Below are 26,431 nucleotides of genomic sequence, written 5' to 3'. Positions count from 1 at the left end.
GCGCTGCGCGTCAGGGCGCGCGGCGGGGCGGGGCGAGGGGGCGGGGCGAGGCGAGGGGCGGGGCGGTCCCGTCAGGCGGCGCGGCAGCATGGAGGGCCGGCTGCCCTACGACGACTTCCCGGTGGTTTTCCTGCCGCCCTACGAGAGCCCGCCCGCCTGGGTGCCGCCGCACGAGGTGAGGGGACGGGGTCGTGGTCGGGGGCGGCCCGGGCTGGTGGCAGGCGAGCGGCGGGGGCCGCGGCCCGGCCCGGCGCGGGGGTGTGCGGCGGGTCCCGCCGCCTGACGGCCGCCGGCGCCTTGCCTTGCAGAGGGTGTACCACCCCGACTACAACAACGAGCTCACCCAGTTCCTGCCCCGCTCCATCGTCCTGAAGAAGCCGCCCGGGGCGCAGGTGAGACCCCGCTTAACCCCCGCCCCCGCGGGCGCCGTGGGGAGGTGCGGGTCCTGCCCGGCCGCCTCCTGGGCGCGGTGTTTGCCGTGTTTGATTCACGCTCGTCGTTCCCAATGCCTTTCCTGGCAGAAATGGGTTGGTGCAGAGGCCGAGCTGCGGGATTACGGTAACCCCCGATTGGCGGGGCCAGACAAGGCGCTGAGGGCAGCCGGGGGAGGCCGAGCAGGTTCCTGGCACTTTCGCCATCCAGGGGCTTGGTAGGACGGACGGGGCATTGCTCCTGCCCTGCTGGGAAGGGCCGTGCCATAGAGGGAGAAGGCGGCGTTGTGGGTGAGGCAGAGAAGTCCAGTATCTTGTGATGTGGCGCTGGTGAAGGACAGGGAGCAGGGGGCCCCTCGGGTCTTCAAGGTGAGAAGTTAGCGGAGAGGGACTGGTGCTCGCTGCTGCCTGGCTGAACGCTGCAGCACCAACACCCTCCATCCGGAAGAGACACATGTCCAGTGGGAAGGGTGCTGGGTCGAAGGGGGTGACTGCATTTCACTGCTGGTTTCTCTCACAGCTGGGCTTCAACATCCGGGGAGGAAAAGCCTCGCAGCTGGGGATCTTCATCTCTAAGGTGTGTCTGTCCTTCTGCCATCCCCTCCCTGTGTTCTGTCTGTTCCCTTGGGTGTTGCTGAGCCAGCTGGGTGTGCAGGGAGACTGTCGCATGCCTTACATGCATCTCCGAACTCATAGCTGTAATTTGCCACGCACCAAGCAGCAATCAGACGGTCCCGCAGCATTTCCTGATCTCTCCCCAGCCCACAGAGTGTGGCTGGGGCACCGCAGTCCCCGCTCCCCATCCTCCCTGGTCCCGTGGGGAGGCTCTGGGGCTGGGCTGCCTTGGCTGCGCGGGAGGGGAGCTGCGGCACTGGCTGTGCGGAGAGTCACTGCTGCCGTCTCTGCTCTTCCCTTCACAGGTGATCCCCGACTCGGATGCGCACAGAGCTGGGCTGCAGGAAGGGGACCAGGTGCTCTCAGTGAACGATGTGGATTTCCAGGACATTGAGCACAGCAAGGTGAGCGCTCCTGCGGCCCAGCTGCCGGAGCAGGGACAGGATGGGGAGTCTGTGCATACGCCATCTCCTTCCGGCCTCTCAGCCTGCACCAACTCAGCTGGTGGCACCACATAATCGATGCATTCCTCTTTCCTATCCTCCAGCCCAGTCTGGTCACTGAGCAACTCTTTCTGCTTTCAGGCTGTGGAGATCCTGAAGACAGCCCGTGAAATCACCATGCGCGTGCGTTACTTCCCCTACAGTAAGTGCCTGCTAGCTCCGAGTCCAGTCACCTAGCAGCATTGCTCCTTGGGAAGCACACTGCCACGCATCCCTGCCGATTCCACTTGAGCTTGGCGGTGATGAGTCTAAAGTCATAGACGGTGTTAAGCTAGCAGCCTGCAGATCAGAAAGAACATTGGGCTTTGATTTGGGGATCAGGACAGCTACCAAGTCAAAACGGTACAGACTGGTTTCAGCTGCCCACATAGAACAACTTAGCGAGCAGGGTTTAGCAATACAGTGGCATGTTGGGTGGGATGATTGTTGAATGGAAATGTTAACTTTAGAGATGTAGAAGCAGCCACTTATCCTTGAATAACACAGGAATTAGTTCTGTCACTAGTGGACCTATGCCGATGGTGGACGCTGCTTGTGGTTTTTATCCCACCCTAAGGATGTTTAAATTCTGATTGAGGGAAGAGAGTGTGTTAACTCTCGGTTTCTGCACCCATAAAGTTCATAGATATAAGGGGGGGGAAAAACAGAGGTCAAATCAAGCCAAACAAGGATTCCTCATAAAATGGAAGCTGACCCTTAAGTGAACAAAGAAGAAAAATATGGAGCAGGGGAAGGAAGGAGTTTAAACAGACTTGTGTTCTAAATGCCCTGAAATAACTTGAAATGACTGGCTGGGGTGCAAATGTGCTATTTTAAACCCAGCTGCTACCCAAAAGGGTAGCAAACACTGCCTCTACTTAGTGAGGTATAAACAGAATATATGTTTTCCTTTAACATTTTGGCTAATTCCCCCTTTCCATCACCACCTGCTGCTCCTGCCCTTTCAGCCTTGCCTTCTCTTTCCCTTCCAGATTACCAGAGACAGAAGGAAAGAACTGTTCACTAGTAGGCAGCTGCCTGCTGGGTCTCCAGAGTGGCCATCCTGCAAAAAACTCTCTACTGCTTTCCCTCAACATCCGAGATGACACATCAAGTTTCAGCTGTCACTGGAGGTACAACTGTCCTGTTGGCTGCACGGGCATGAGCTCTGCTTCCTGCGTGGAGGGACGCCAACAAAGTCTTAATTAGCTGGAAGATGGATGGGGCTTTAGTCTGTACTCCTTGAACTGGGTGTTGAAACAAGCTGATGTGGAAGTGGGTACTGGAGGGCAGCTTCTCCGGCAAGATCTGTGCTTCTCTTCTAGTAGGACTTAATTTAGAGGAGTGCTCTGCTGGTTCTGGATCCAACCCTTGTTGCTAGATGTAAGGCCAAGAGGGTCTGAGCGTGCCTGAGCAGAGCACAGCCTTTGTCCTCCAAGAGATCAACCTGTTCACTTCTCCGGTGACATGAAATTCTTTCCTTCTCCACTGTCCTACCTCTGCTCTACACTACTGGGTTTCCTTGGGACTCGAGGAACAGGAGTAAAATCCAGTCAAACTCAGTGCACATCTCTAGCTGCACTAGTCTGCCAAGGCACGTTCGTACCTCTTTGCTGCTTAACGACCCCCACGATACAGGACCGAGATGCTTAGAGCACGTTTCTGAACTGCTGCGGGCACTTGGCCAGGTTCCTCAGGTGTGGTGCTTGCACGGTTAAGGGTTTCACTCGCTGAACTTGCTTCCTTCACTTGGCACAGCCCTGTCACGTGCTCCCATCAGAACTCCCCGCTACTTTCAGGTAAACTTCTCCCCTTCCCTATTCTCAAAGAAAGGGGACTAAGCCTGCTGTGCCCTGCGCTGGGTGAGCACAGATGAAAACATGCTAGTTATCAGCAAATCTGGGTGCAAATACATGGTTCTATCATATTGTAAGTGGCATCAGGACAGCCCTTGCTCTGGCCTTCTGTGCGGTGTTTTCCGCTTATCTGTAATAACTGAAATAATAAAACAAGTACAGCAACCAGAATTCATCATATTCCCACTCAGGAAGTCTCCGTGGAGTGTTGTTTGTCACCACCCTCAGCACTATCCCGAGGAAACGCCGGGCAGACAGCTGGGACAAGGGTTGGCTCCAGTTGCCCTTGCAGCCTGTAGGAGGGAAGTGTGGGGCCCACACATGGTACAGCTCTATTTTAAGGGTGTTTTTCCACTGATTGTGATGGAAGTCTGCCCTTGATTAGCCTGGAGTGGTGTTTCAGCGCTGCTGCAATGGAGGATTTTGTCTGTGGTGGCACTAATGCATCTTCCTTGAGATGGCCCTGACACAGCTTCAGCACTGCCAGCCAGGTTGCTCTTAGCTCAGCTGCTGGGCAGAAAGCTGAGCCAGGCTGATGCAGAGTAAAATAAACTAGAAAAGAGACTTTCACTCAGAATAAAAAAATTAGCTTTTCTACCAGGGAAATAAACATCCTGGGAGCCCCACTGTAACACCCCGAGAAGGTAAGGTAAGAGCTCTTTTACGGAGACAGGCCTGTGTGTCCCGTGGGACATATTGGCCTCTCCAGTCTCACGCCAGTTTCCCAGCATTTACATGTTGCTTGGGGAAGGAGGATGCTCAAGTTACAGCAAGGCAGCATTTCACACTGCTCCGTCTTCCCTTCTCCCCCCGTTGTGCTCAGACGTGCCGGGGTGAAGGTTCAGTGGGCAGTCCCTGTCCCCAGAGCCAACCCTGTGCTCTGCCTGGTGGAAAACTGCCATCGAATGTGCACGTGAGGCTTGTGGCACACAACCCAACTGCTGAGGAGCCGAGAGGCACCTTGAACTCTCCACAGGGGACTGCAAATACAGCCTCAATTTTCATCCTGCTTCAGAGCAGTCCCTCACAGGAGCTCCAGGAAGATCTCCCCTGCCTAGGGCAGCTTCCACCCTGCCATTACTCACCGGTAATTACTCAGGTGCTTTCGCACCATCGCGCTGACCCCGTGACTGGCTGTGGGCTAACAGGGAAGAGTGGATTTTTTCCCAAGACACGTTCATGTCAGGTATCTTAATCGACAAAGCAGTGATAGGGTTTATACTGGCCATGACAGTCCATTTCATCCTCCGGAACTGGAGGGACAAATGGGTAGTTACTGATTCCTGCTGGGAAAACAACAGGTCCAGCAACACGGGATTTTTTCAGCGACTTGCAAAATAGAGGCCAAGAGTCAGGAGCATTGGAGCAGCTTTAGCTTGTCAATGAGTAACTCCCTGGCCAGGGAAGCAGACTGGCAGAGGTACTGCAGGTAGCTTAACCTTTTGGAGCAACAGTAACAGCCCCAGAACAAGCTGTCTTGTGTCAAGGCATGGCAGGTTACACCTGAGACACGTACTGCACAGCTCCTCTCCCTGAGCGTAACTCAGCCAGGTTGGTACAGGTGGCCCGTGTGCTCCTGGCCCCGTTCAGTCTCGGTGCTGAGCGGGGCTGCTGTGCTTGGATCCACAGTCACGTCATGAGAGAAAAGGCTACAAACCCAGAGATTTTCTTTAAAAGCTCCCCCCACCCCTTATTGTAAACCACTGGATGAGCCTGAGCAGCATCGCGTAACGTTCCTCCCTGCAGCGACGCTACCAGCATCAATTCTCCGAACCGCTGTGCTCGCCCCTCTCCTTCGCTTCGGACCGGCCGCTCTCATCGATGCTCTCCAGCGAGGCGGCACGCTGCAGCGCCAGCTCCGACAGCACCAAGAGAGGAAGCTTGTTCTGCTCGGGGTTTCATGTTTGCGTCATGCTGCTGCTCCCAGGCAGGGTATTTCACGCAGGCCTTGTGCAGTTTCTTTAACATCTGATCAGGAGCAGGGAAGCACAGGGGGAAAGAACCATGGAAGCTTAGAAAAGGTCTTGGCACATTTCTCATCTAGCCACTACTAACACCTACTCCATTTCTTTTCTGGCTGCTTAGGAGGGGCTCAGGACCCACTAGAGAGAAAGGCAGAAGGACAATTTAACTCCTTGGGACCATCTTCTGCTTGCCCAGATCCCTTGATAACGCCAGCTTCTTTAGGAGAGTGAAATTAAACTTCCTGTACTGAAATCCTTTGTCCCTGTCCCGCTCTGGCACGAAAGACCCCTCCAGCACTGCACTGCCACTCAGTTCAGGATCTCCAAAAGCTACTGAGCTTCAAGATCCTGTTCAGATGGGACATGAAAAGGGGGGGGTCAGGCAGGTTATTGCAGAAGCGCAGACCAGAGTCGCCGTGTTATTCATATCCCTCTGGCTTCAGAAATGAATCAGTCAGCTGTCAAGACTGATAAGGCTGGCAGAATGTGACGCCACACCAGAGGTGAGCCAAGATGCCCATTCCTAGCGCAGCCCCGCCGCGGAGGGTGGCCCACCCTCTGCAGCCCTCTGCTCCAACCACTGGGACTTGGCACACGCACCTTGGAAATGCTCCACTCACCTGCGGCGCCAGGTACTGCAAAGCTTTATTTACAACCCGCTTTGGCAACGACCCTAATAGATGGAGGGGGGAAAAACCAGAAGTTAGTGTGCCAGAAAATGGCTGCGCTCCTACCAACCACCCAGCAGCCCCCATAGCAAGCTGCAGCATTAGCATCACCACTTGCCAAAGAGGGTCTGGAACAGAAGTGCCACGTTACGTAGGTGCACTCCGGATTACGAGCAGGATTTCCGCAGACTGGGGCCAGAATTTGCATCACCTCGTCACCACATCCCGAGGCCTGCAGAACCAGGTTACCTTTCGGATCCACCTGAGTCCGGCCGGTCAGACTGCAGCTGTTGGGCCCAGTTGAGTGCATCAGGTATCCCGTCAGGAGAGAGACCGCCCTCACCAGATCCTTGCGTGGAGGGTATTCTGTGCAGACACATCAGACAGTCAGATGCTGTCTTCCATCTTCCCTGCCCTCTCTCAGGTCTGGCATTGAAAATACAGGGCAAAGACTAGGCTAGAGACACAGAGGAGGTGCCTCAAGCTGAGGAACTTGTAAAGGAATTACACAGCTACATGCTAGGGGCTCTGGGATGCCAGTTGTCCTAGGCACAGGCAGGATGTTGCTGTCTACAGATAGACTGCTGCAATCCTGTGAGGCTGGCACCAACTGGGTGTAGCTCAGCTTTAAGGGAGCCAGCGCCAAATCCTGTTCAAGAGGGCATCCCAGACTCCTACAGCTGGTGACCAACCCTGGGACAGCGTTTTGCCCTTAACGGGACCCTCCGGTTCATGGGATCGCTGTAATGGGAGAGCCTTCTACCCGCTCTTCACTCACCGGGTATTTGACAGAGAAGTTGATAATGGTGCGATGCCCATCCTCGACCTGCCAGGATTGCAGTATCACCACATCCTTGTTCTTCAAGGGCTTCAGGCACCACCCTAAACAAGAAGGAAAAGTTGTTTCACCTGCCTGAACAGCGCGTGGGGTCCGCATGGACGTGCAGCCACTCCAGAGGCTTCTGCCTGGGCCGAGTGTCCTCCTCTAGTTCACTTAGTGATCTCACCATCTCCTCCAAGCAGCACGACCCTATCCCTTACCAGCCCAACTGGTGCTACCTGCCTCTGTAGCAGAGGTCCCCAGTGGTGTCCTGTACCCCAAACATCTCTCTCCTGCCAGGCAGCCTGGACAGGGTGGCTCCTCTGTTTAACACAACCCAAGACTTTTGTGGAAGTAAGCCAGTCTCATCCCCTGTCCCCCTCAGGCCCCTGGCCCCCACTCACAGGCACAGTAGCCCACATCAGCATTGGCAGCCAGCCGGGCGATGTCATGCGTGTCGATGACGTTGGCGTCCCATTTCTGTCGATACTCGATGTCATGCAGCACATCGTACGCTGTCTCGGCTAGCACGTCCAGGATGTCGATGCGGCACTGCGGGGAGCCCCGATGGCTCAGGACAGGCTCTCCCACCCCACGCCCTGCACCCCTGCCCGGCTGGGTGCCTGTGGGAGGGGGTTCCCCTGAGGCCAGCAAGGCTGAACACTGCCCTTGGGCTCCCAAAACACCTCGCACCCCAAGGGGAGGAAGGGGCTCGCGAGGGCGTGGGGAGGGGGACCCCGTCACACCCCCTCCAGGGAGAGAGGGGCTGGGGCCACCAGTGCTCCCGCCGTGCCCCCGGGCCGGCGACACCCCCCTCGGCCCTCCAGGTCGGGAGGACGCCGCTGAGGAAGGCAGGTGCTGAGGGGAGGCGGCGCGGCCCGGCCCGGCTCCCCCGTCACTCTCAGGGCCCTCCCGGGGCGGACCCCCACTCCCGGCCCGGCGACACCCCCGGCTGCCGCCCACCTTGAGCCGGCGCACGCCGCATCGCGGCGGCGGGGGCTGGACGCTGACGGCGAGACCGGCCGCTCGCCGCGCCGCTGCTGCCCTCGCACCGCCGCCGGAAGGCCGCGCTCCATGCGCCCGCCCTCCCCTCAGCCGCTCCTCGGGTGGGCCACGCCCCCGACCGCCGGGCCACGCCCCCGACCGCCGGGCCACGCCCCCGACCGCCGGGCCACGCCCCCGACCGCCGGGCCACGCCCCCGACCGCCGGGCCACGCCCCCGACCGCCGGGCCACGCCCCCGACCGCCGGGCCACGCCCCCGACCGCCGGGCCACGCCCCCGACCGCCGGGCCACGCCCCCGACCGCCGGGCCACGCCCCCGACCGCCGGGCCACGCCCCCGACCGCCGGGCCACGCCCCCGACCGCCGGGCCGGTTTGGCGCCCTCCTCATTCCACTCCCAAAGCCGGGCTTACAGCCGGTAAGCTCGACCTTCTTCCACCATACCCGACGTGGGACAGACCTGTTAAACCTACGAGTGAAATAAGCAGAGGCAGCAGAAGGCCCCTCTCCAGCAGCAGGACAGCAAAGGCGTTGGTGAAATAACTTTATTTAGTGTGATACACGGCTGTGGTCAGACAGTCCATACTCATATTAATAGTCACACTTACTCGGCTAACAGCTAGGAGACAGCAGGGCCAGACACACACTCAATATTATACACATCCATAGAGAAGACAGCGGGAAGTGAACTATTTTATTTCACTAGTTACCCCCCCGTTACTTAGGGTCTCCCCCCTCCCACCCCCCGGTCCGTGACTCGGAACAACACGACAGCAGAGCAGCGCACACCTGCCTGTGAGAAGGGGACAGCAAAACCTGTTCTACGGCAGACACGGACACACCGACAAACATCAGCAATTCCCACACAACAGGGGTATGTACAGAGGAGGGGGCTGAGCTTCCCGCTGGCGCTGGGACCCGGCTACGTCAGCTGGGACTGTGGGTAAGGGGGGGACACTCCAGAGTGAAATGGGAAACAACATCCCAGCTTCCTCCTGCAGGCCGGCTCACCCGGAGGAGAAGGGACAGGGCTCTGGGGAACAAAAGGTCACCGGCAGCGAGGCGACTTGCCGCCAGTAAGCCAGCGCGGGGACTGCCAGCTCCCAGTCCGAGGCTGCCCCTTCCCCTCCCTCGACGGCCGCAGGCTTCAAAGTGCGCACGCTGCGTCAGTGACCGACAGGCATCCTGCTAGGGGAGCGTCACTAACCACCAAGCGCTGTTGTCCCCACCCGTCACACCGCGGTCAGTCGCTCTCCTGCCCACCAGCATCTCCCCGTCAGCACAACATAGGCCGGGTGATGAAAAGAACAGTGAACAGCTTAGAGCCATCCGACTGTTTCGTTCTCCTCGCCGTCAACAAACCTACAGACTTCTGGTTAGGACAGATGGATGAAAACCCCCCAGTAAAAGTCTCTGAAAAGCTCTATTAACGTAATTAGAAACCAGGGGCAGGGGGAAAAGGAGGTATTTCCCAACCTCCAAGGTTGAGAAGTGACAGCAAAATTCACTTCAGCAGCATACATTCCTCCATTCCTCTACCCAGGTCTGACAATAAATCCCTGCCACTGCTCATCTCAGTTTTGGCAATGTTACAGCTTAACACGATTCCAAAAGTGAAATGGCTACTAGCCCCATCCCCCCAGAAGTCCACTACAAAGGCAGAAGCAGCTATGTATGATTTCATCAAGCAGCAACCTAAGTGTGAGAGCAGAACAGCTATCACTGGCCTTCCACCTGCTGTAGCTCTCCTGCTCCATGTGAAGAAGCTCCCAGTCCATGTGACGATGAACAGGAGAACAGAGACTAGGAAAGGAGCATGAACAGCATCCATGACTCCCAGGGCAGGTACTGCCCCTATAGTGATGGATTTCGGGTAGGTGTTTGCTTTCGCTGTTGACAGGCAGGACCCAGGTCTCTACAAACCACCCTGAGGATCTCTCCCTCATGCTGCAAAGCCTCTGTACCCTCTTCCTTCCCCAAATCTGACAGCCAACACTCACCAAGCACCAACGTCCTCTGGAAGGGAAGATATTCCAACTGAGGAGAGCAGTCTGTGGGATGTCTCTGCTACACAAACGGGAGCAACAAGGCCAAAGCTATCAGAGTTTGGGGGTTTCCAGTGCTGTGTGTAACACGAGGGGCTGAGCGTAGGGCAAAACTCAGAAGTCGTGAGCAAGAGTTAGCCAAGATCATCCACAGAAAGGAGAAACCGAGGAGCTAATATTGTGTGTGCCCTGCAGGAAGCAAAAGCCTAGAAACAGATAACCTGTATTGTCCAAAAAGGCGAGGCCAAGTCAAACTGACTGGTTTAGAAGGAGCAGCCTTTCAACAGAGGAAGTGGGGATGCAGGACAAAGACAGGGCTGGAGTGGACAGGGAACTAGTTAAGATGCAAGGCAGTAAGGAAGGTGGAAAGCCCACCCCCAAGCTTTATTTTTGTCTTCCCTAACTTGGTGGCTTTTCCATTGCATTCACAAGATACATCTGAGCAGACAGGCTCAAGGTGGGGGAAGAGGGGGAGAAGAGGAAGAGAGAGAGAGTGTAAAGGGCACCAGAGTGCCAAAGTGCAACAACATAAAAAAAATAAAATAAAAGACAGGACACTCATTCTGCACTCAGGGCTCATACCATGCAGTAAGAGGGGCGGCCGGGGCTGCTCCCCACCAGTAAACAGGGAGTTCGCTCGCTTAGTAGATTGGTTTTTCAGCCCACAAAGTAGGGTTGCCTAGCCAATGAGCGGTGATGTTCTTCAGTGAGACTGGCCGGTTGGGGAATGTGCTGCTACAGAACGGGCCTGTTAGCAGGAGCACCCGCTCTCCGTTACTGGCTGCTCAGGAGGTTTCTCTAGTTTGATGTCAATCACTGCAGGAGACAAGTTAAGGAAATCAGCCAGCTCAAGGAAAAACAAGGAGGAGAGAGCACAGAAAGGGATCAGTATCCAAAAAGGTTGTTAGTTGTCCCTTCTTGATAAGGGCATGCATTTTAGCAGAGCAGAACATATCCTGCCTGAACAGGACTAACTGCAAAACCAGTGGACTGGGTATGTCAAGATCACTTAGAGGACAGAGCCCAATCGGACCGGACTGCACACAAGACAGCCCTGTGCAAAACCAGGAAATATTACGGTATTTTAAAACTATGCAGATTTTATCCTAAGCTTAAGTGGAGAAAGCAAAACTTGTGCTTGCCGTTATAAGTAGTTCGGTACATTTATATATAGACCACAAGCAGGGTCCTCAATTTATGCCCATAGGTAAGCACCACGCTATACTGGCTGTTTCAGCCATGTCCCTGCAAAACCCCAGTAAGGCCCATCCCCACAATGTGCCAAAAAAATCAGTAAGCCCAACCTAACAAAAGATAATTGCCAGATTCTACAGGAAAGTTACTGATGAGAAAAGCAAGGATACTGTCTTCTTTGCTCTTCTCTGGTGTGCTGTCCATCCCAGGTAAGGCAGCAGCCACACGACGGAAAAGCTGAAAAGTAGCAGTAGGTAAAGCTGAAGGCTTATCAGAAAAAAATGCATGTTAAAAAACTTTGCTTTACAGCAGACCTTAGAGTCCGAATTGTACAAACCTGTTATGTGGGTACTTCAGCAAGTAAAGCAATGATCAACAAATGCCACAAGAATTTTACCTAAGAAATTTAACGGGTTTTATTAAAGAAGTTATTCAATACCTACAAAACAGACAGTTTTATTTTACTTGTTTCTGCTTGAACACAACATGGAATTCATTAGTAGCAGTTCTTCTAGGGACGCATAGAACAATTCCCTCCTGCACTCAGTAAGCATGTCATCTACCATTTCCAGCCTCAGCTGCTTTTGCACACAGCAATGTTACAGTGCACAACTCAGGATTTCTGATAAGCAACCTCGCAAGAGACCAAAGGTTTAAGAAGTTTATGGAATAAAGGGTTTTACAGCCCATCCTTTCAGTTCAGTTCTGCTGCAAAACAGCTATTTGTGAGCTGAACAGCTGGCTCAAGTGAGCTGCATTTAAGGATGCAGCTAGAGCTGGGAAGGACTATCATATCCTCATAAAAAACAGAAAATGGTTTTGCATAATTTTTCAAGTCAATGCTTAGAGCTCCTCCTGCTGACATTAATGCAGCAGCTAACACAATCAGACACTGCTAGGCAGTCTGGTGAAAAGCGCTGCATAAAGAACTAGAGGAATCACCAGCTAGTGATGATTTTTCTCACAGTAGCTCGGCAGGGGCTTCTCATCCACCCCTCCAAATTGTGTTACTTGGAAAATCAAGCCACTGAGGTTAGCATCCTTTGAGTCACAGAAGTTCTCACCGCAAACACCCACTACGCCAATAAAGCAACAGTAAGTTCGAACCAAAGATTAAAGTGGATTCTAGAATAGCCGAAAGAAAAACAAAACCAAAGTCTCCTAGTCCCATTGTGAGGTTCTCCTAACCAGATGGTGTGCAGCAAACTGTTAAGTATGTTTCCCAGCTGACACCAGTAGTACTTATGTTCCCTGCAGGTCCCTGGACCTTATGGCTGCCTTACTCCAAGTTCTGTCACACTTCAGAACGATTCCTGAACTAATGGAGAGCGGGATCACAAGCTTATAGCAAGAGGCAAGGGCACAAACTGAAATACAAGACATTCTGTTTAAACGTAAGAAAAAGGTCTGACCTTTTTTTTTACTGTACAGATAGTCAAACACTATGACAGGTGGCCTGGAGAGATGGAGTCTCCATGCTTTGAGATATTCAAAACCCAACTGGAGTTAGTTCTGGGCAGTCTGCTCTGAGCGTGAGGGTTGGACTAGATGATCTCCAGAGATCCTTTCCAACCTCAACTATTCTAAGATTTTCCTCTGCGGCTTGCAAACAGAAGCAGGAACTTCTACTCTAGTGCATCAGCATATGCAATTATCCTGACTAATGTCAACACTGATTTTAGAAAACAGTGCATTAACTGTTAACAAAAGCAAAGGGAATGTACAAAATTATGTTTGACTGGCTGCACAAAATAGCAGCATTCCTATCCCTCAGCACATTCTGCTTTTAGACTCTCCTTTCTTTCCAGGAAAGTTTGCTTAGCTTTAACAGCGAATCATTGACTTGAGCTTCCACTAGGTAAAGCAGCAGCAATGATATTTCAGTGGCTGACAATAAACAATACAAGCAAGTATCTGATGGAACATGAACCCTAAGCAGAAGCTTAATCCTCCCACATACAGAGCAGTAAAGTACAGATTTCCTGTCTTTAGAACAGAACATTGATCTACCTGTTTCACATTGTATCCAGTCTTCGCGCTGGTCTCAATAAACATCACATTCAGCTCTTTGGCTCTCTGTTCACCTTCTTCTGTAGTGATTTGCCTGGACAAAGATGCAAACAGAAGCAGAAAGACAGAAAGGAAGGGCAGACAGGAAGAGTTAGAGATGTCTGTGACTGAGAAGCTCTTCAATGGAGGGCTGCTCCACCACCCCTTACAAGACCTCAGGACCTCTCAGTCTTTAAGACACCCAGGTCCTCCAGCTAAGAATGAAGCCACCTCAGGTAAGTTACCCAGGGAACGCCTGGACTTATGACTATTAATAACGGATGATCAGCACAGGATGAAGTGTGTGCAGTACATTTGAGCCTCATTCACAGCATCCTCAAGGGAAGGAAGAATCCCCATACGCTGCACCTGATACAAGAAGCAGCTTCCCAGAAGTCAACAGAAGGGAACTCCGTGAGGTTACAGAGAGATTTCAGAAAGGCTCCAGCAGCAAGTACAGTGCAACAGCAAGTGCTAGGCTGCTGCTTGCGGGCAAGCACCTGCAAATGCACCTCTGATCAATACCCTGTACATACTTGTTTCACATTATATCCTGTGTTAGCACTGGTTTCAATATATATCATATTCAGTTCTTGGGCTTTTCTCTCACCCTCCTCTATAGAAACCTGACTACAGCAACGAGAACAAATCACAGAAAAGAAAAACCAGAACAAAGAAAAATAGTCCAAAAATAATAAAAAGAAAACTGCAGAAAAAAACCAGCCACCAACTGAAGCAACATTAACAGGACAGAAAAACTTAACAGGCTGCATCAAATAAGAACAGTGCTATTTTTAGTTCAGCTTTTTGGCCTCAGAACTTAACTTGCACCATCACTTGGTTTTTACCATAGGAAGAATGGCTTCCAATACACTGTATTCCATTGTGGAAAATGTGACCAAGCCCAGACTGATACTGTGGCTTTGCTCAGCCTTAAAAGGCCCAGTATTTCAGCCTAACACAAATCTAACTTCCTTTTAAAAGAAAGGCAAGGCAGCTTCTTTTACTGATACCTGGATATACACCATAATTCCAAACTCTAGCCTAGACCAGGACTACTGTCACTTACATTAAATTTCTAAAATAAGAATTTCTAGTGCTATATGAACGTCAACTGTAGTTATGTTTCAAACAATTTTCTGGTATTTTTAATTCTTATGGCAGTGCTGGGCCAGCTGTCCTGCACACACACTCTACTTCACTTATGTACTATCAGGAAATAATCCAAGGCAGAAATTATCCCATTGGGCTTTCCAGTTCCACATGAAATTGCATTTTGGTAGAAATTCGAAAGCCTCAAACCTAAATGCCAGATTAATCAGTTAGGGAGCTGCGGTTATTTCTAGCTCCCAGGAGGGCATAAGAGGTGCTAAGTGGTCAACACCCAGAGCTGGCTCAAGTAGAACATCTCGGATTTTGCCGAGTTGCTTTTGTAAGCTGATTTCAGAGACCAGACTGATCTGAGGTCTTGCTACCTGGAATTCTTAATCCAAATCAGCTATACACATTTTTATCACATTTCTGAAGCTCTGAGCACCAAGTTTTATCAATATTTCCAAAGTGCAAAGCACAGGACACTTAGAATGGTCCCCACTGGAAGTGGGAAAAGCCAAATAGTTGTCAAGACTCAGGTGGTCTGTGTAGGGGACACAGAACACATTTCTGTAAGAACCATCAGTACAAAGCCCACAGCTTTGGCCCAAAGCCCAAGCGCCCACTTGGAGCCTAGCTTCATCTTCTTCCCCACTGACTCCCATTTCCCTATCTATGCTCTTCCTGCTAGGCATGGCAAACTAAAAGCTAACAGCATGATTTGTACAGGGACAAAGGGCAAAAAGCATCTCCTGACACCATATTGTGCAGCCAGGGATGCTAGCTAGCCATTGTCTCATACGAGCATTTGGACACCAACAAAACCACAAGGGAAAAAAACACATCACAATACATTCTGAAGCAATATGTACACCGCAGGAGTGAGTAAAGCAATGTGATAGCATCCAACAATGAAAGAGTCAGATCCCTGTTAGGCCCATCACTCCAAGAGAGAGAGTAAACAGGCAGTTCAGATGTTCAGATTTTTCTGAGAAAACATTTATGTTCCACCTGTAAGGCTTTTCAAGCTGTTATCTTTTGATCAGAAGTGTCTTGTGAACAGCCAAAGGATAAGGTTTTGATTTCACAAGACCTCATTTTGTTGTGAGATCCAGGTGTTTCCCAGTTCTGCCTTTTTGAGATGCTTTCTTTTGCATCAGATAAAAATTCCCCACCATTTCAATACTTCATATGTCCTATGACATACGAAGCACACATTTTAAAGCACCTGGTGTATGTGAAGATGGTTCAATTTAAAGTATTGGGATTGTAAGGAACTGCATGGCTTACTCCATCTTCCCTTTGCCAACTACTACTGACATTTAACGATTACAATAAAAATCCTTCCTTATCGACACTGTTTCTGATGTCTTCACAAAGAATGAAAATCTCTGAAAACATTAAACAAAATTTTTGCTAAATCAACAATCAAGAGAAGAATTTGAAATAGAAGTGCAAAAGCGCAAACCTGTGGTCTTCTAAGAAGCTACTACATTGGTTATGTTGGTTGAAGTGGCATTGTAAGATTAAGAGTTTTAAAAGCAAACTGCTTTATGACATGTCCTGAAACATTAAGTCCGTGTGATTTTAAGAGTCTAATTAACTTTTTACATCTCTTGGGGAAGTCTGCTTTCGCTAATCTAGTTTTCTCTCACACATCCGCAACATCGCAGTTTGCGATATGTATGACATGAAATTTATGCTCAGAGGGAAACCTTTTAGATTTATACTGTAAAATCTCATGCTGCATCTTGTAACAAGAAGAAACTTTACTATGAACTTACAGTTGGCACACACAGAAAGAGTCATGTAAATAGGATTATTGAAAAAAGGCAGATTTCCTTGCTTTTGCAAGACATCTTTTTGGCTTTATCTCACGAAAAGAAAAATCAGTCAAAATACACTACTGAGAAACATGGTATAGAGATACTTAATCTAAGTAAAAGGAATTTTTTAGGTGGATTTGTTTTAAGCAAAACTATTTGTAGAATAGCAAAGTGGAGTAACTTTGCATAATCTGAAACCAGAAATCTGAATTTCATGACAGGCTACTTATGCTTCTTTCAAAAATCAACAACTGCTTTGAAGACAGACTTTGAAGTCAGCCAGTTCCTTGCTTTCACTGGTCAGGGCAGCAAGGCTGCCAGCTCCCCTCCATTACCTCTTGTCTGCCAGGTCGGTTTTGTTCCCCACCAACATGATGATGACGTCGCTTCCTCTCTCTGTCCGAACATCATCAATCCACTTGGAGGTTTGCTGGAAAGAATTCAAGTCTGTAGGGAAGAATCAAATGGGAGTGCTGAGGATAAAACTTCTTTTCAGGAAGAATGCTATGCCTGTACTCAGGTGCTTCTCCAAATCTCCCCACGCAACATAAAAAGGATCCATAAATTGTTTTCCGCTCAGACAGAAAAACAGGGTGGGGGAAAAACTGTTTCTAATGTTAATCATCTTTTTGCAGAACTTCTGGTTGTAATATATTCGTTCTGCTTACATGCAGTATTTCAAATAATGAGACACCAAAGCATCACTCACTTGTAATGTCATAGACTACCACAGCAATAGTGGAGTCGCGGATGTAGCTGGGAATGAGACTGCGGAACCGCTCCTGGCCTGCTGTGTCCCAAAGCTGCAGCCGAACCTGCTGGTACCAGGCCAGGAAGAGCAGAGAGAAAGAGAGAGACAGCGAGAGAGAAAAGAAAGGAGGAAACTGTCCTTTAGAGAAAAGGCCATTTCTAGAATCAACTGTATGCAGCTCAGTCTGAGAAGCTGAGGTTGACCTTGTAATCTTGCCCCAAATATCCAAACAGCACAAAAATTAGCTTTTCTGACTCTGTTTATAGATAATGTGCTTTAATTACCTCCTTTGCTTGCCTAGAGATTCTGCTATTGCCCCAGTCACCACATCCCAAAGAGCTCTAGCTTATGGCTACTACCTCCAGTCATTGCTGACAGCGGTAGCCAACAAGTAATACAGAGCTGGTCTTCCTGGTCTACCCAGGATCACATATGGGGTCGTCACAGGACTCCTAGCCTAGAGCATCTCAGAGCAAAGCTTTTTGGGCAATTCCCACGACAGACATGCAATTCCCTCAGCCCAGACACCACATAGTAAGACAGCATCCATTCTCCAGCATCAAGCATCCAGAAGATGGCAATGGGGATTTTCATGCAAAATTAAGGCAATCAATAACTTAAGTTCCAGCAGAAACAAAAGCAAATGTTACACACTGTAGGCTTTACGTGACACAGAGGGCGTCAGGTTCTCCCTTTTAGATAAGCACAAGAGTCAGAAACAAGCACAAATGCTACGAGGTACAGTTTGATCTCCAGAACTATGCCCAAACACAAAATTGACCTATTATATATGACAGCTCTAAGGTCTGGGACCTGCCTATTTGAAACAGCAATGGTCAAAACATGCCCAACTACCACAGTGAATGCTAAACAAAAGCTTTTCACAACAGGGAGTGACACCATTTCCTTCCAAGTCATTACCCCACACAGCTAGCTGTACAAATAGCACTTCACTGCTAGAAAACAAGATCGCTATTGGCATTCCCAACAGGCACGAGCTTCATAGGAGGGCAGATACTGGCTCCCAGCTTAATTACGTGAATTGGTTAGATGTGCTCACAAAGCCACTTGTTCAGCAATGAGGGAGAGCAGCTGTTTATGCACAGAACAGCGGTTAATAAGGCAGCTTGCAGGAGACTGGCTACAAGGGAGAAAGCAGTTTCAGAAGGACCAAGAACTGGCTTGTTCGGAAGAGAAATAGAAGCTGGACAGAGCACACATCTGCAAAGTGCCTTGCTACAAGCAGATTGAAAACATCATCGTATCTATATCAGGGTATGTAGATCTGATGCCCTGGGCTTAAGGAAGATTAGGGCTTATAGTTAAAGCAATTAGCTCATGCTTCATTTTGAAGGCAGCCTTGATTACAGTAGCAAAAGTCAGGGCTCTTCACTACCCCAGGAAACTCAGGGTGACAAACTCCAAGCACCTGGACAATATTACACCAGTGCTGGAAGATCAGATTGATAATGACAGTTTCTGGCTCTCGCTTCTAGACTTTCACAACAAGCTTCCACATAGTCCCCAAGACGTTGCTGCTACACCAGACTATTCACCCAGAAAGTTTACCAAGTGGTGATTTAAACACTACAACCTTCAGACTCACAGTCAAAAAGGCAACTAGAGGATAGAACTGGGGAAGAACTCGCCCCGGTAATCTCGTACTGAAGGGTAACACTATCTGAGGGAAGGCCTGCAGCTAGTATGCAGGTACCATGCAGGCACCCCTGAAGTGACCTGAGAAAGTTAGCTACAGTATTTCTGTCACTTCTCGTTTCTAGAACTCAAAGTTTGCGTGCATCCATTCTGGAGGGGAAGAGAAAATATAAATAACCCACTCAAACATGACAGCATGCTAATAACCCTACCAGTCTGGAAGGATGAAAGGTCCTCAACCAAGACTTAATCCAGCCTCTCTTAGAAACAAGGTAACTTGTTCAGAAAGGGGCCCAAGCTGCAGTATGGACTTTCACCATGGATCTCTCCACAGGCCACTTGCATTTCAAGATGCCCTTAGATTAACAATAACTAAGCAATTTCTCTTTTTCTTTTCAGCTCACCACATGCTAGCTAACAGTTTCTCTCTACAGTTAACGAGTATCTTGGCTGGCACGTAAGTATATTCCATGGGACTGTCCCTATTTTACACTACCATGACCAGCATTAACTTACAGGAGACAATCTGAGTTTCCCAAACACAGTTACCACTAAAGACACTGCAAATATATAGCTCTTAAGAGTAGTAAAGGAAACTGTTTTCCTAATACCACTAGTCCTCACCATCATCATGCCCTCAGAAATATATGAGCATGTTCCTTCAATAACACAAGAAAACTAAAAGCCTCTCAGTCACTAAGAACAGAACAAAGAGCAGTAACAAGAAAAAATGAAATTATCCGAAAAGATCAGAACATTACTAAGGCACAATGAGATCAGCTATCACTTAATTACTTTTGACACGTCTGGAAGCTGTTAAGAACAGCCTAGACTGTGGTAAGATTTTTCCACCTGCTTGGATAAACAGCATCCTGTACCTGTCACAACAGTGGGGAGAAAAGATGCCAACCTATGCAGCCTGCCACAGTGTCTCACTTCGATGTGTTCCCAGCAGTCATCATGTGCACACCTCAGCACTCCTCAAACCCTAAACAGATCATTTCAGTTCTACATTAGTTTGCAGCAAACTTGAAATCCTCCCAGAGTCAACTACTTAAGCTACAGAGCTGGGAGAAAGACCATGTAATTATTTGCCCTCAATATGTAAGATAAATCATAACAGAAGTTTACTATTTGTTAAACACTTCTGTTAACTGAAGCGAAACAAACCCCTGGTCCGTAAAGCCCCACTATAATCTAGAGTTTGTGACAGAATAAAGGTGGGCCAGAGACTTTTCATCTGCGCTACATTCTTTACTTAGACTTTGTCCACATGGTATTGGCTCACTGCTATATATCCTGTCTAGATATTTATGCTGATACTGTAGCTTAACCGAAAAAGCCAGATCAAGTGGAATCAATAACAAGGAGTTATAATGAAATAATTGTATTCATATCTTCACATCTTACACTAAGACATTCATGCCAAGAGTTATCGAGAATTTCCCTCTAAGCTTGTTTATTCTTTAGACGTTACGGTTGTTACATCTCTTCTCTTTCAAAAGCTCTCTGGTTACTCATACGAATCGCCAGCTCTCTTCAATGAAATGGGAGTCTTGAATCCTCGTAAGTTGCTACATAGCTTTTATTCAAATGAGCGTTGTACTGTTTTACCTACTCTGACAGTATTCCTTTGCTTTGGCATCTGAAGTCATTACTTGTATTACCTCTCTAGTTATCCAGACAGGAAAAAAAAAATTTCATTCTGAGGCTTAAAAAAATCCCCCAACACCAGAAAGAGTAAAAAGCTTTCCAAAGGCTACCAATCACCTTTCATTCCAATCGGCAGACACACGAGAAGTCACAACCCCTATTCACCTACCTGCCAGTCCTCTGTGTATCAATTCCATAGTTTGAGCTTTGAGCAGACTTTTCCAGTTTCCCAGTTTCTATATTACGGGATGGAATTACCATTGGTTGTGGGGAAAGATGCTCTGCTACTTCATCTCAGCTCATGAAATACCTACAGTCCTGGCGCCGACGGCCTGTCTTAGCTCCTTTCAGATAACACCACTTCCAATGCATAAAAGGTACATGTTAAAAGCAATGTCCCTGCAGACACTCTGGCTCAATACCTACTTGTAACGTCAAAGACAATGACAGCCACAGCAGAGTCACGGATGTAGCTGGGAATGAGGCTGCGGAACCTCTCCTGGCCGGCTGTATCCCACAGCTGCAGCCTGATCTGGGAAATGGAAAAGTGTAGGGGAAAAGGAAGGGGAAGAGCAGGAAAATGGAAAACAAAACCAAAACTCAAGTGAAATAAAGATAAAAAGAAAAAAATTGCAAGGCAAAAATAATGCAACAAAAGGAAAGTTAAAATGGAACAGAAATGTGAAAAGAGCCAACAATACTTCTAACCGCATTCTCACAGTAATCTCAGCCTAGCATGTCTGAGAAACCTCCCTCCCTCCACAGACCCATAATAACTCTCACACTTGAACATGTTCTTCCATTTAATCATAAAACCAAGAGATCCCTAAAATACCTTCTCACACCATCTGCTAACGAGGGAAATAAGCATATATACCTCACTGCATCCTGCCATGTCAGGACTCTGGCTATAACGGCCACACAAGCAGACTGCAGCCTACAGCTAGCTAGATGCGGCCACTCCTAACCGTAAGCACATCATCACCAGAACATCATCACCCCACTACGGATGAATCCACTGGAAAGCCTGGCGTCAAGTACTGAAACACAGTAGTGGGGTACAAGCCAGGATAGCAAACATTCTCTAGACGGGCTGATCTTGGGCTAAAATCCAACAAGTCTGGGAAGATATTGAGACCCAGTAAAGGAAATACTACTTGGTCTTTCAAGAATGAGGTCGTAGCTGTAACATGGAACTGGCAGCCTGACAGTTGGGAGCGAGGACGGGGCTTCTTCTGGCCCCAGTTCACTTAGTGCCACAGCTCCCGATGCACTGGCAACACGCTGGAAACGGCATCCTTACAGCTGCCCTTTGTGGAAGGCTACAGGAGATGATTTTGAAGAACCCAACTCCACATATATTTGTCCCTTCTGCTGGCTAGCACATGCTACCCAGACCATATTTAGAGCTGAGTGATCTGGCACAGGTATAATTTCAGGATATATTATTTGGGGTAAGGACATCTCAAATACGCCAAATCATACACCACAGTTAGAGGCTTATCGTTCTTCATTTAAAGCACAGCAGTCAAAGCCTATTGCAAAATACAGCATTAGCATATCTGAGAAATTACTTCAATGTCTGAATTTTCCTAGCTTGTGTGCTTGTATTTCTCCCTCCTCTGATTTACATTCAACACCTCTCTGTTATTTAAACAGGCTTTATGGGCTCTGTGGACCACTTACATAATCAGGAAAGCTAACAGTATATCCAACATTGGAAAGAAAATAGTATTTTCTGGATAGCAGGCCAGCAGGTGAATGACATCCTGACCTACACAACCGTAAAAAATCAATACACTGCTGAAAACAGCACACAGGCATTCCAACTTGCCTTCACAGGTGTCAAGCAGAAATCCCACAACTTTTTTCTTCTTCTGCCACTGCCAGTCCCATTGAAAAAAGTTATCCAAGTAGTTTCTCCCAAACAAAGATTAAGCAAGGTCTTTTCTAATACTGAATCACTGGTAAGACGGCAGAGAAGCACTCAGGAAACTCACCACACACACTGGGCTGAGACTTCTTCAGAACCGACAGACCCAAAGCAACACAAAGGACTTCCATCGCACCACTGGCCCCTTCCTCCCCGCCACAGTTTCATACTTCTCAGCCAGTAGTAAAACTAGCAAAAAGGCAAGTACTAGCAAAACATAAGCTAATGAAAGGACAAATACTGAAAGAGAGGAGAAGAATGTGAGGGATCCCTTTATGCAAAAAGGAATCGCATGCAAGCTAAATCCAAAATGGCTTTATTAACAGTACGTCAGAACTGTGCTACAAAAGGAGCCTTTCTACGAGGAGGAACTATGCCACCACTGGTAATCACGAATGACTTCAAGACTTGGAACTGCCTTGGGTCTGCTCAGATCCATTTACACTGACAATCCCAGAGGCAGAGCTGCAAATTCTGGAAGCAAACTACGCCTAAGGTACTTACAGTAGACAGCTCATTCCCCGGGATATGGACGTTAGCTTGCCCCAATTTTGCATGAAAGATTTTGACTTCATTTTAGAACTATCAGATATTAACAGTATCAGAAACAGGAGAGTGGGTCAGTGATTTGATTCAACAAAGGCTGTCCCTCCGAAGGCTGCGGTGGGATTTCAGCAGCCATTGGAGGAACAGCCAGGCGAGAGAGCACGCACAGCAACTCCTGCTCCCATGATCGCAGTTGCCATGCTATCACACAGATGCCTCACTTACCGTGCGATCTTCAAGATACATTGTTTTTGACAGGAAATCAATTCCAATGGTCGCCTGAAAAGAAGAAAAGCATTAGTAACTGCAACTTGCCTTCCAGCATCTGCAAATCTGATCTTTCCATACAAATGCTCAAAAATGTTCACAAACTCATAATTAAGCCGTTGAAGTAATTTGCTTTCAATACAGTTGATAAAAACAAAGCAATCTGGATATCTGCACCATCTTCATTTCACGTCATTCTTCCAACACTTCTCAGCTGCACAAGAACCTCTGAGTCTGGATTTTAGCCTCAGACATTCATGCATCTTAACACAGATCATATCTGAACGGGCATCTCTTTCTGGTCTACCGCAATTCAGTCTGGTAAGAATTATCTTATTAGAAATAACCAAAAGGTAGAGCAAATTACATATACAAACTGCAGGCAACTGTGCTGAAAGCTAAAAAGCAATGTTTACTCAGTACTTTCCAATTGAGAATGTGCTTGCTTTCCAGTGATATTTAGAAGCTTAATTTCCCAGGCAGTTCTTTCTGTAAGTCTCCTTCCATTCAGGTCTCCATTGCTGTACAGCATTCCGGTACAAAGACGTTTTAAGTCATTTACTAAGTGAGATGCACTCCCAGGCACTTAAATCAGGCAGATGTCCTAGCCCATCATAACCCAGGAAACAGGAGACAGGTTACTGATGTAACAATTTGAGTATTTTAGACAGATTATCTCCAGTCTTAACAGGCAGCATAACGTGTTCTCGAAGGACGCCATCAGAACGTGAACCATTTAACATTAGAAGAGACCACAACAGGCAATTTCTGTAGATAGTACTTATTTCTGGAGCCAGGACACAGTTTATAACAACTACAATAAGCAGATAAATCCATGAGAGCACCTTACAAAAGTCAGGAAAAGAAACACAGAAAGCACAAGAGGATCCAGTTCCAGTGCATGACTTGTCCTCAAGAAAACAATCTTCTCTTCCTTTTCCAGCTTAAAATTCCTCCAATCTAAACCAATAACTCTTTCTGGCCTGAATTAAAAGAGAACACCATCTTCCTCAAAGATATCTGTTATTCCCTTGAAATACCGCTAAGTGCTTTTGATATAGCTAACCCTTCCTGAAAACCTTCAGGCTTCTTACACATCTTCAGCTTTTCATCTGCAGCCTCTTCATCCCTACCCTACTCTTTTCCTGCTGAGATTTCCCCAGCTTTTTCTATCCATAGCTTTTTAGTTAAAAAAAAAAATATATAGTAGTAATAAAAAAAAAAAAAAATGAGAGAGAGAATATACCATGCTGACTTCTTGCAGATCTATCTATACACTCTGGATTCAGAGGCTAGAGACCAAGAACTATCATAAGCACATTCGTATCTCAGTCTTTCTCTCTGTTTCCTGAGACCTCCATATCCATCGTCAGGCATCCTGATCATCGTCTTCTCTGTTAGCCAACCCCATAAACCAACATTTCTGCTTTCCTCAAGGCTTCTCACATATCCAGACAGGAGCTAAACCTTGCTTCTTTTTTGTACATTGTAATTCCTAACACCATACTAGATGCTTGGGCTTAATCATAAAGTCTCACCTCCATTTCAAGGCACATTACAACCTTACACATGATATTGAACTGACATCTCATGGGGAAATGTGCTTGCCCCTGACAGTTCTCACAGGCATACATTTTAATAGCGGGGAATAGATTTACCTATATATATGTGTATTTAAAAAAAAAAAATTAAAAAAAAGACTACCACATACCTGGTAAGTATTGTCAAAACTGTCATACATAAACCTGGTGATCAGAGAGGTCTTCCCAACTACAAAAGAAGAGAAAAATTACTTTCAAGCAGCAGTGGAAAAAAATAACCACTGCTTTGGGAGTGACACGCTGGTAGTGCTGATCATCAGAATGAAGGTGCCAACCTAAGGATATTTCCCAGCTACATCCTCCTGCGAAATAACCAGCTAAGAAATTCATTCACAAAATGATAGAAGTATGTTAAGCCAAATCAATCTCAGGAGGTCAAAAATCAATCATGATGAAAACTTGGTCCTCAAATCAGGTACATTGTGATCCATATGACAAAGAATTATTTGTTTGCTTTAAGCAAGGAATATTTATTGCTGTTTTGTTACTCATATTTTGCTACTTATGTAATCATCAAGTCTTGGACTTCTAGACACAAACATCAAAACAAGACATGGTGATAGCCTGGACACCGTTTATCTGCCTCTGGCTGGGTAGAAAAGCAACATTCAAGACTCATAGCCCTTCTTCATAACAAGATTTTAGATACAGAGTAAACTTTGGTGGTTTGCTTAAAGACTTTAAATGTATGTCTCCAAATATTATCAGTAGACAAAGTGCAGAACTGACAAGAAACAGGAACCAAAGAGAAGATCTCCAATCCTCTCTCAGGAAGCTGGAGGAAGCCAAGAAAAATTCAAAGGACGTGGATGGAAGAGAAGAGGGAAAAGGAATTGCCTAGAAAGGTTGTGAAATTGTGAACATTGGAGAGGATTAAAAACAGGTTGGACAAATGTCTGTCAGCAGCAATATCAATCCTGCCTCGGTAAGGAAGGGGAATTAGACAACATCTGGAAATGCCTCCAAGACCTACAGCTCTGGGACCGAGGAGGAGGTAAGCAGTAAGAGGTCTAAAGAGAGTAATACAGCAAAGAGTAGCGCAATTTCAAGAAAAAGATACAACTCATCCATATATTATGAGGGAAGGGGTACAAAAGAGACTCAATTTCCAGGTAAAACAAAAAATTGAAGACGTAAGGTAGGCAACGGCCGCGCTATACGAACAGCACTGCTTTGCCATTTATTTTCTCTCTCCAGCATATGCCGCACGCTCGGTGTGGACACGGCCAGAGACACAGCACACGGGGCGGAGCAGCAGCCTGAGAGCCACCGCATTTCCCCCAGACGCCAGCAAGGCCCGGCCGCCCGGTCGGCCCCGCGCCTCCCCAACAGCAGGGCTACGGGCCAGCCCCGGGAAGAGGCCCGGGCCCGGCCCCGGCAGGCGGGTTAGCCAGGCCCGCCAGGCAGGCAGACCGGCTGAGCGGTGAAAACGGGGACCCGGGCGCTCGCCAGGCCCGCGCCTCCCTCCGGCCGAGGCCTAAGGCCAGACCGCCCCTCCCTAGGGCGGGCGCCCTCAGGCCGACGCCCCCCGCGGGGGCCCCGGACGGCTCGTCACCGCCTCCCCCCCGGGCAGAAAAAGGCCCTTAACGGTTCCCCCGCCGCCGCAAGACCCTCACGGGCCCCCAGCCCTTGACGGCTCCTCACCGCCCCCCCCGCAGCGGAAGGCCCGTGGCGGCTCCTCACCCCCCCCAGCCCCATCGGCTCCCCCGCGGCCTGCCTGCCCCCGCCCCCGCCCCGGAGCCGCCGCCCCGCTCACCGCTCTGCTCGCCCAGGAAGACGAGCTTGAACTTCCGCAGCGGGTTCCCGAACTCGCCGCCGCTGCCGGGGGCGGACATGGCGGCGCGGGGAGGCCGAGCCGGAGCCGTGACTGAGGAGAAGGAGACACCGCCGAGCGCACACCGGCACCGCCGCCGCCCCGCCCGCCGCGCCGCGCGTCACTTCCGGCGGCGTCACCGACGCGTTACTCCGCCCCACCCCCCG

At 48.9% G+C, this 26,431-nt stretch overlaps 3 protein-coding genes across 8 annotated transcripts; 1 reads left to right on the top strand and 2 right to left on the bottom strand.

The window, feature by feature from the left end:
* The first annotated feature begins 41 nt into the window (after positions 1–41).
* Positions 42–3,549, top strand: PDZD11 (PDZ domain containing 11). Its single transcript, XM_075161915.1, has 6 exons — positions 42–175; positions 309–392; positions 952–1,008; positions 1,352–1,450; positions 1,631–1,691; positions 2,521–3,549. Exons 1-6 carry the CDS (start codon positions 89–91, stop codon positions 2,553–2,555), a joined length of 423 nt encoding a protein of 140 aa, XP_075018016.1. The 5' UTR covers positions 42–88; the 3' UTR covers positions 2,556–3,549.
* A 406-nt stretch (positions 3,550–3,955) lies between these two features.
* Positions 3,956–8,228, bottom strand: LOC142087905 (uncharacterized). Its single transcript, XM_075162693.1, is given in 6 exon segments — positions 3,956–5,280; positions 5,282–5,352; positions 5,969–6,043; positions 6,045–6,382; positions 6,791–6,898; positions 7,241–8,228. Coding segments are annotated over 6 exon segments (1,716 nt in total). The 3' UTR covers positions 3,956–5,144.
* A 140-nt stretch (positions 8,229–8,368) lies between these two features.
* RAB41 (RAB41, member RAS oncogene family) lies at positions 8,369–26,381 on the bottom strand. 6 transcript variants are annotated; one of them, XM_075161912.1, is made up of 9 exons: positions 26,208–26,376; positions 24,562–24,620; positions 22,809–22,862; positions 20,531–20,636; positions 16,754–16,862; positions 16,380–16,491; positions 13,088–13,181; positions 11,248–11,314; positions 8,369–10,699 (listed from the first exon to the last, which is right to left on the bottom strand). In XM_075161912.1, exons 2-9 carry the CDS (start codon positions 24,585–24,587, stop codon positions 10,635–10,637), a joined length of 633 nt encoding a protein of 210 aa, XP_075018013.1. In that variant the 5' UTR covers positions 24,588–24,620; positions 26,208–26,376; the 3' UTR covers positions 8,369–10,634. The 6 variants fall into 6 exon arrangements, with proteins under 6 accessions (XP_075018013.1, XP_075018014.1, XP_075018011.1 ...); XM_075161913.1 differs by having other exon boundaries at positions 16,754–16,859; XM_075161910.1 differs by lacking the exon at positions 20,531–20,636 and having other exon boundaries at positions 16,754–16,859; positions 26,208–26,381.
* Positions 26,382–26,431: the final 50 nt, after the last annotated feature.

Source organism: Calonectris borealis, chromosome 13 (assembly GCF_964195595.1).
Source record: "Calonectris borealis chromosome 13, bCalBor7.hap1.2, whole genome shotgun sequence".
In the NCBI taxonomy this organism is placed as follows: domain Eukaryota; kingdom Metazoa; phylum Chordata; class Aves; order Procellariiformes; family Procellariidae; genus Calonectris; species Calonectris borealis.
The sequence above is the reverse complement of the archived record's forward strand: the minus strand, read 5'-3'. Positions and strand labels throughout refer to the sequence as shown.

Excerpts from the sequence above, each read along its gene's own strand:
- RAB41 (XM_075161908.1), bottom strand. The coding sequence starts at position 26,286 with ATGTCCGCCCCCGGCAGCGGCGGCGAGTTCGGGAACCCGCTGCGGAAG. Across the intron at positions 22,863-24,561 it reads GTTTTGACAATACTTACCAG|GCGACCATTGGAATTGATTT; the intron begins GTATGTGGTAGT and ends TCTTCTTTTCAG. Across the intron at positions 11,315-13,087 it reads CTGGATACAATGTGAAACAG|CTTTTCCGTCGTGTGGCTGC; the intron begins GTAGATCAATGT and ends GCTACTTTTCAG.
- PDZD11 (XM_075161915.1), top strand. The coding sequence starts at position 89 with ATGGAGGGCCGGCTGCCCTACGACGACTTCCCGGTGGTTTTCCTGCCG. Across the intron at positions 176-308 it reads CCTGGGTGCCGCCGCACGAG|AGGGTGTACCACCCCGACTA; the intron begins GTGAGGGGACGG and ends CTTGCCTTGCAG. Across the intron at positions 1,692-2,520 it reads CGTGCGTTACTTCCCCTACA|ATTACCAGAGACAGAAGGAA; the intron begins GTAAGTGCCTGC and ends TTTCCCTTCCAG.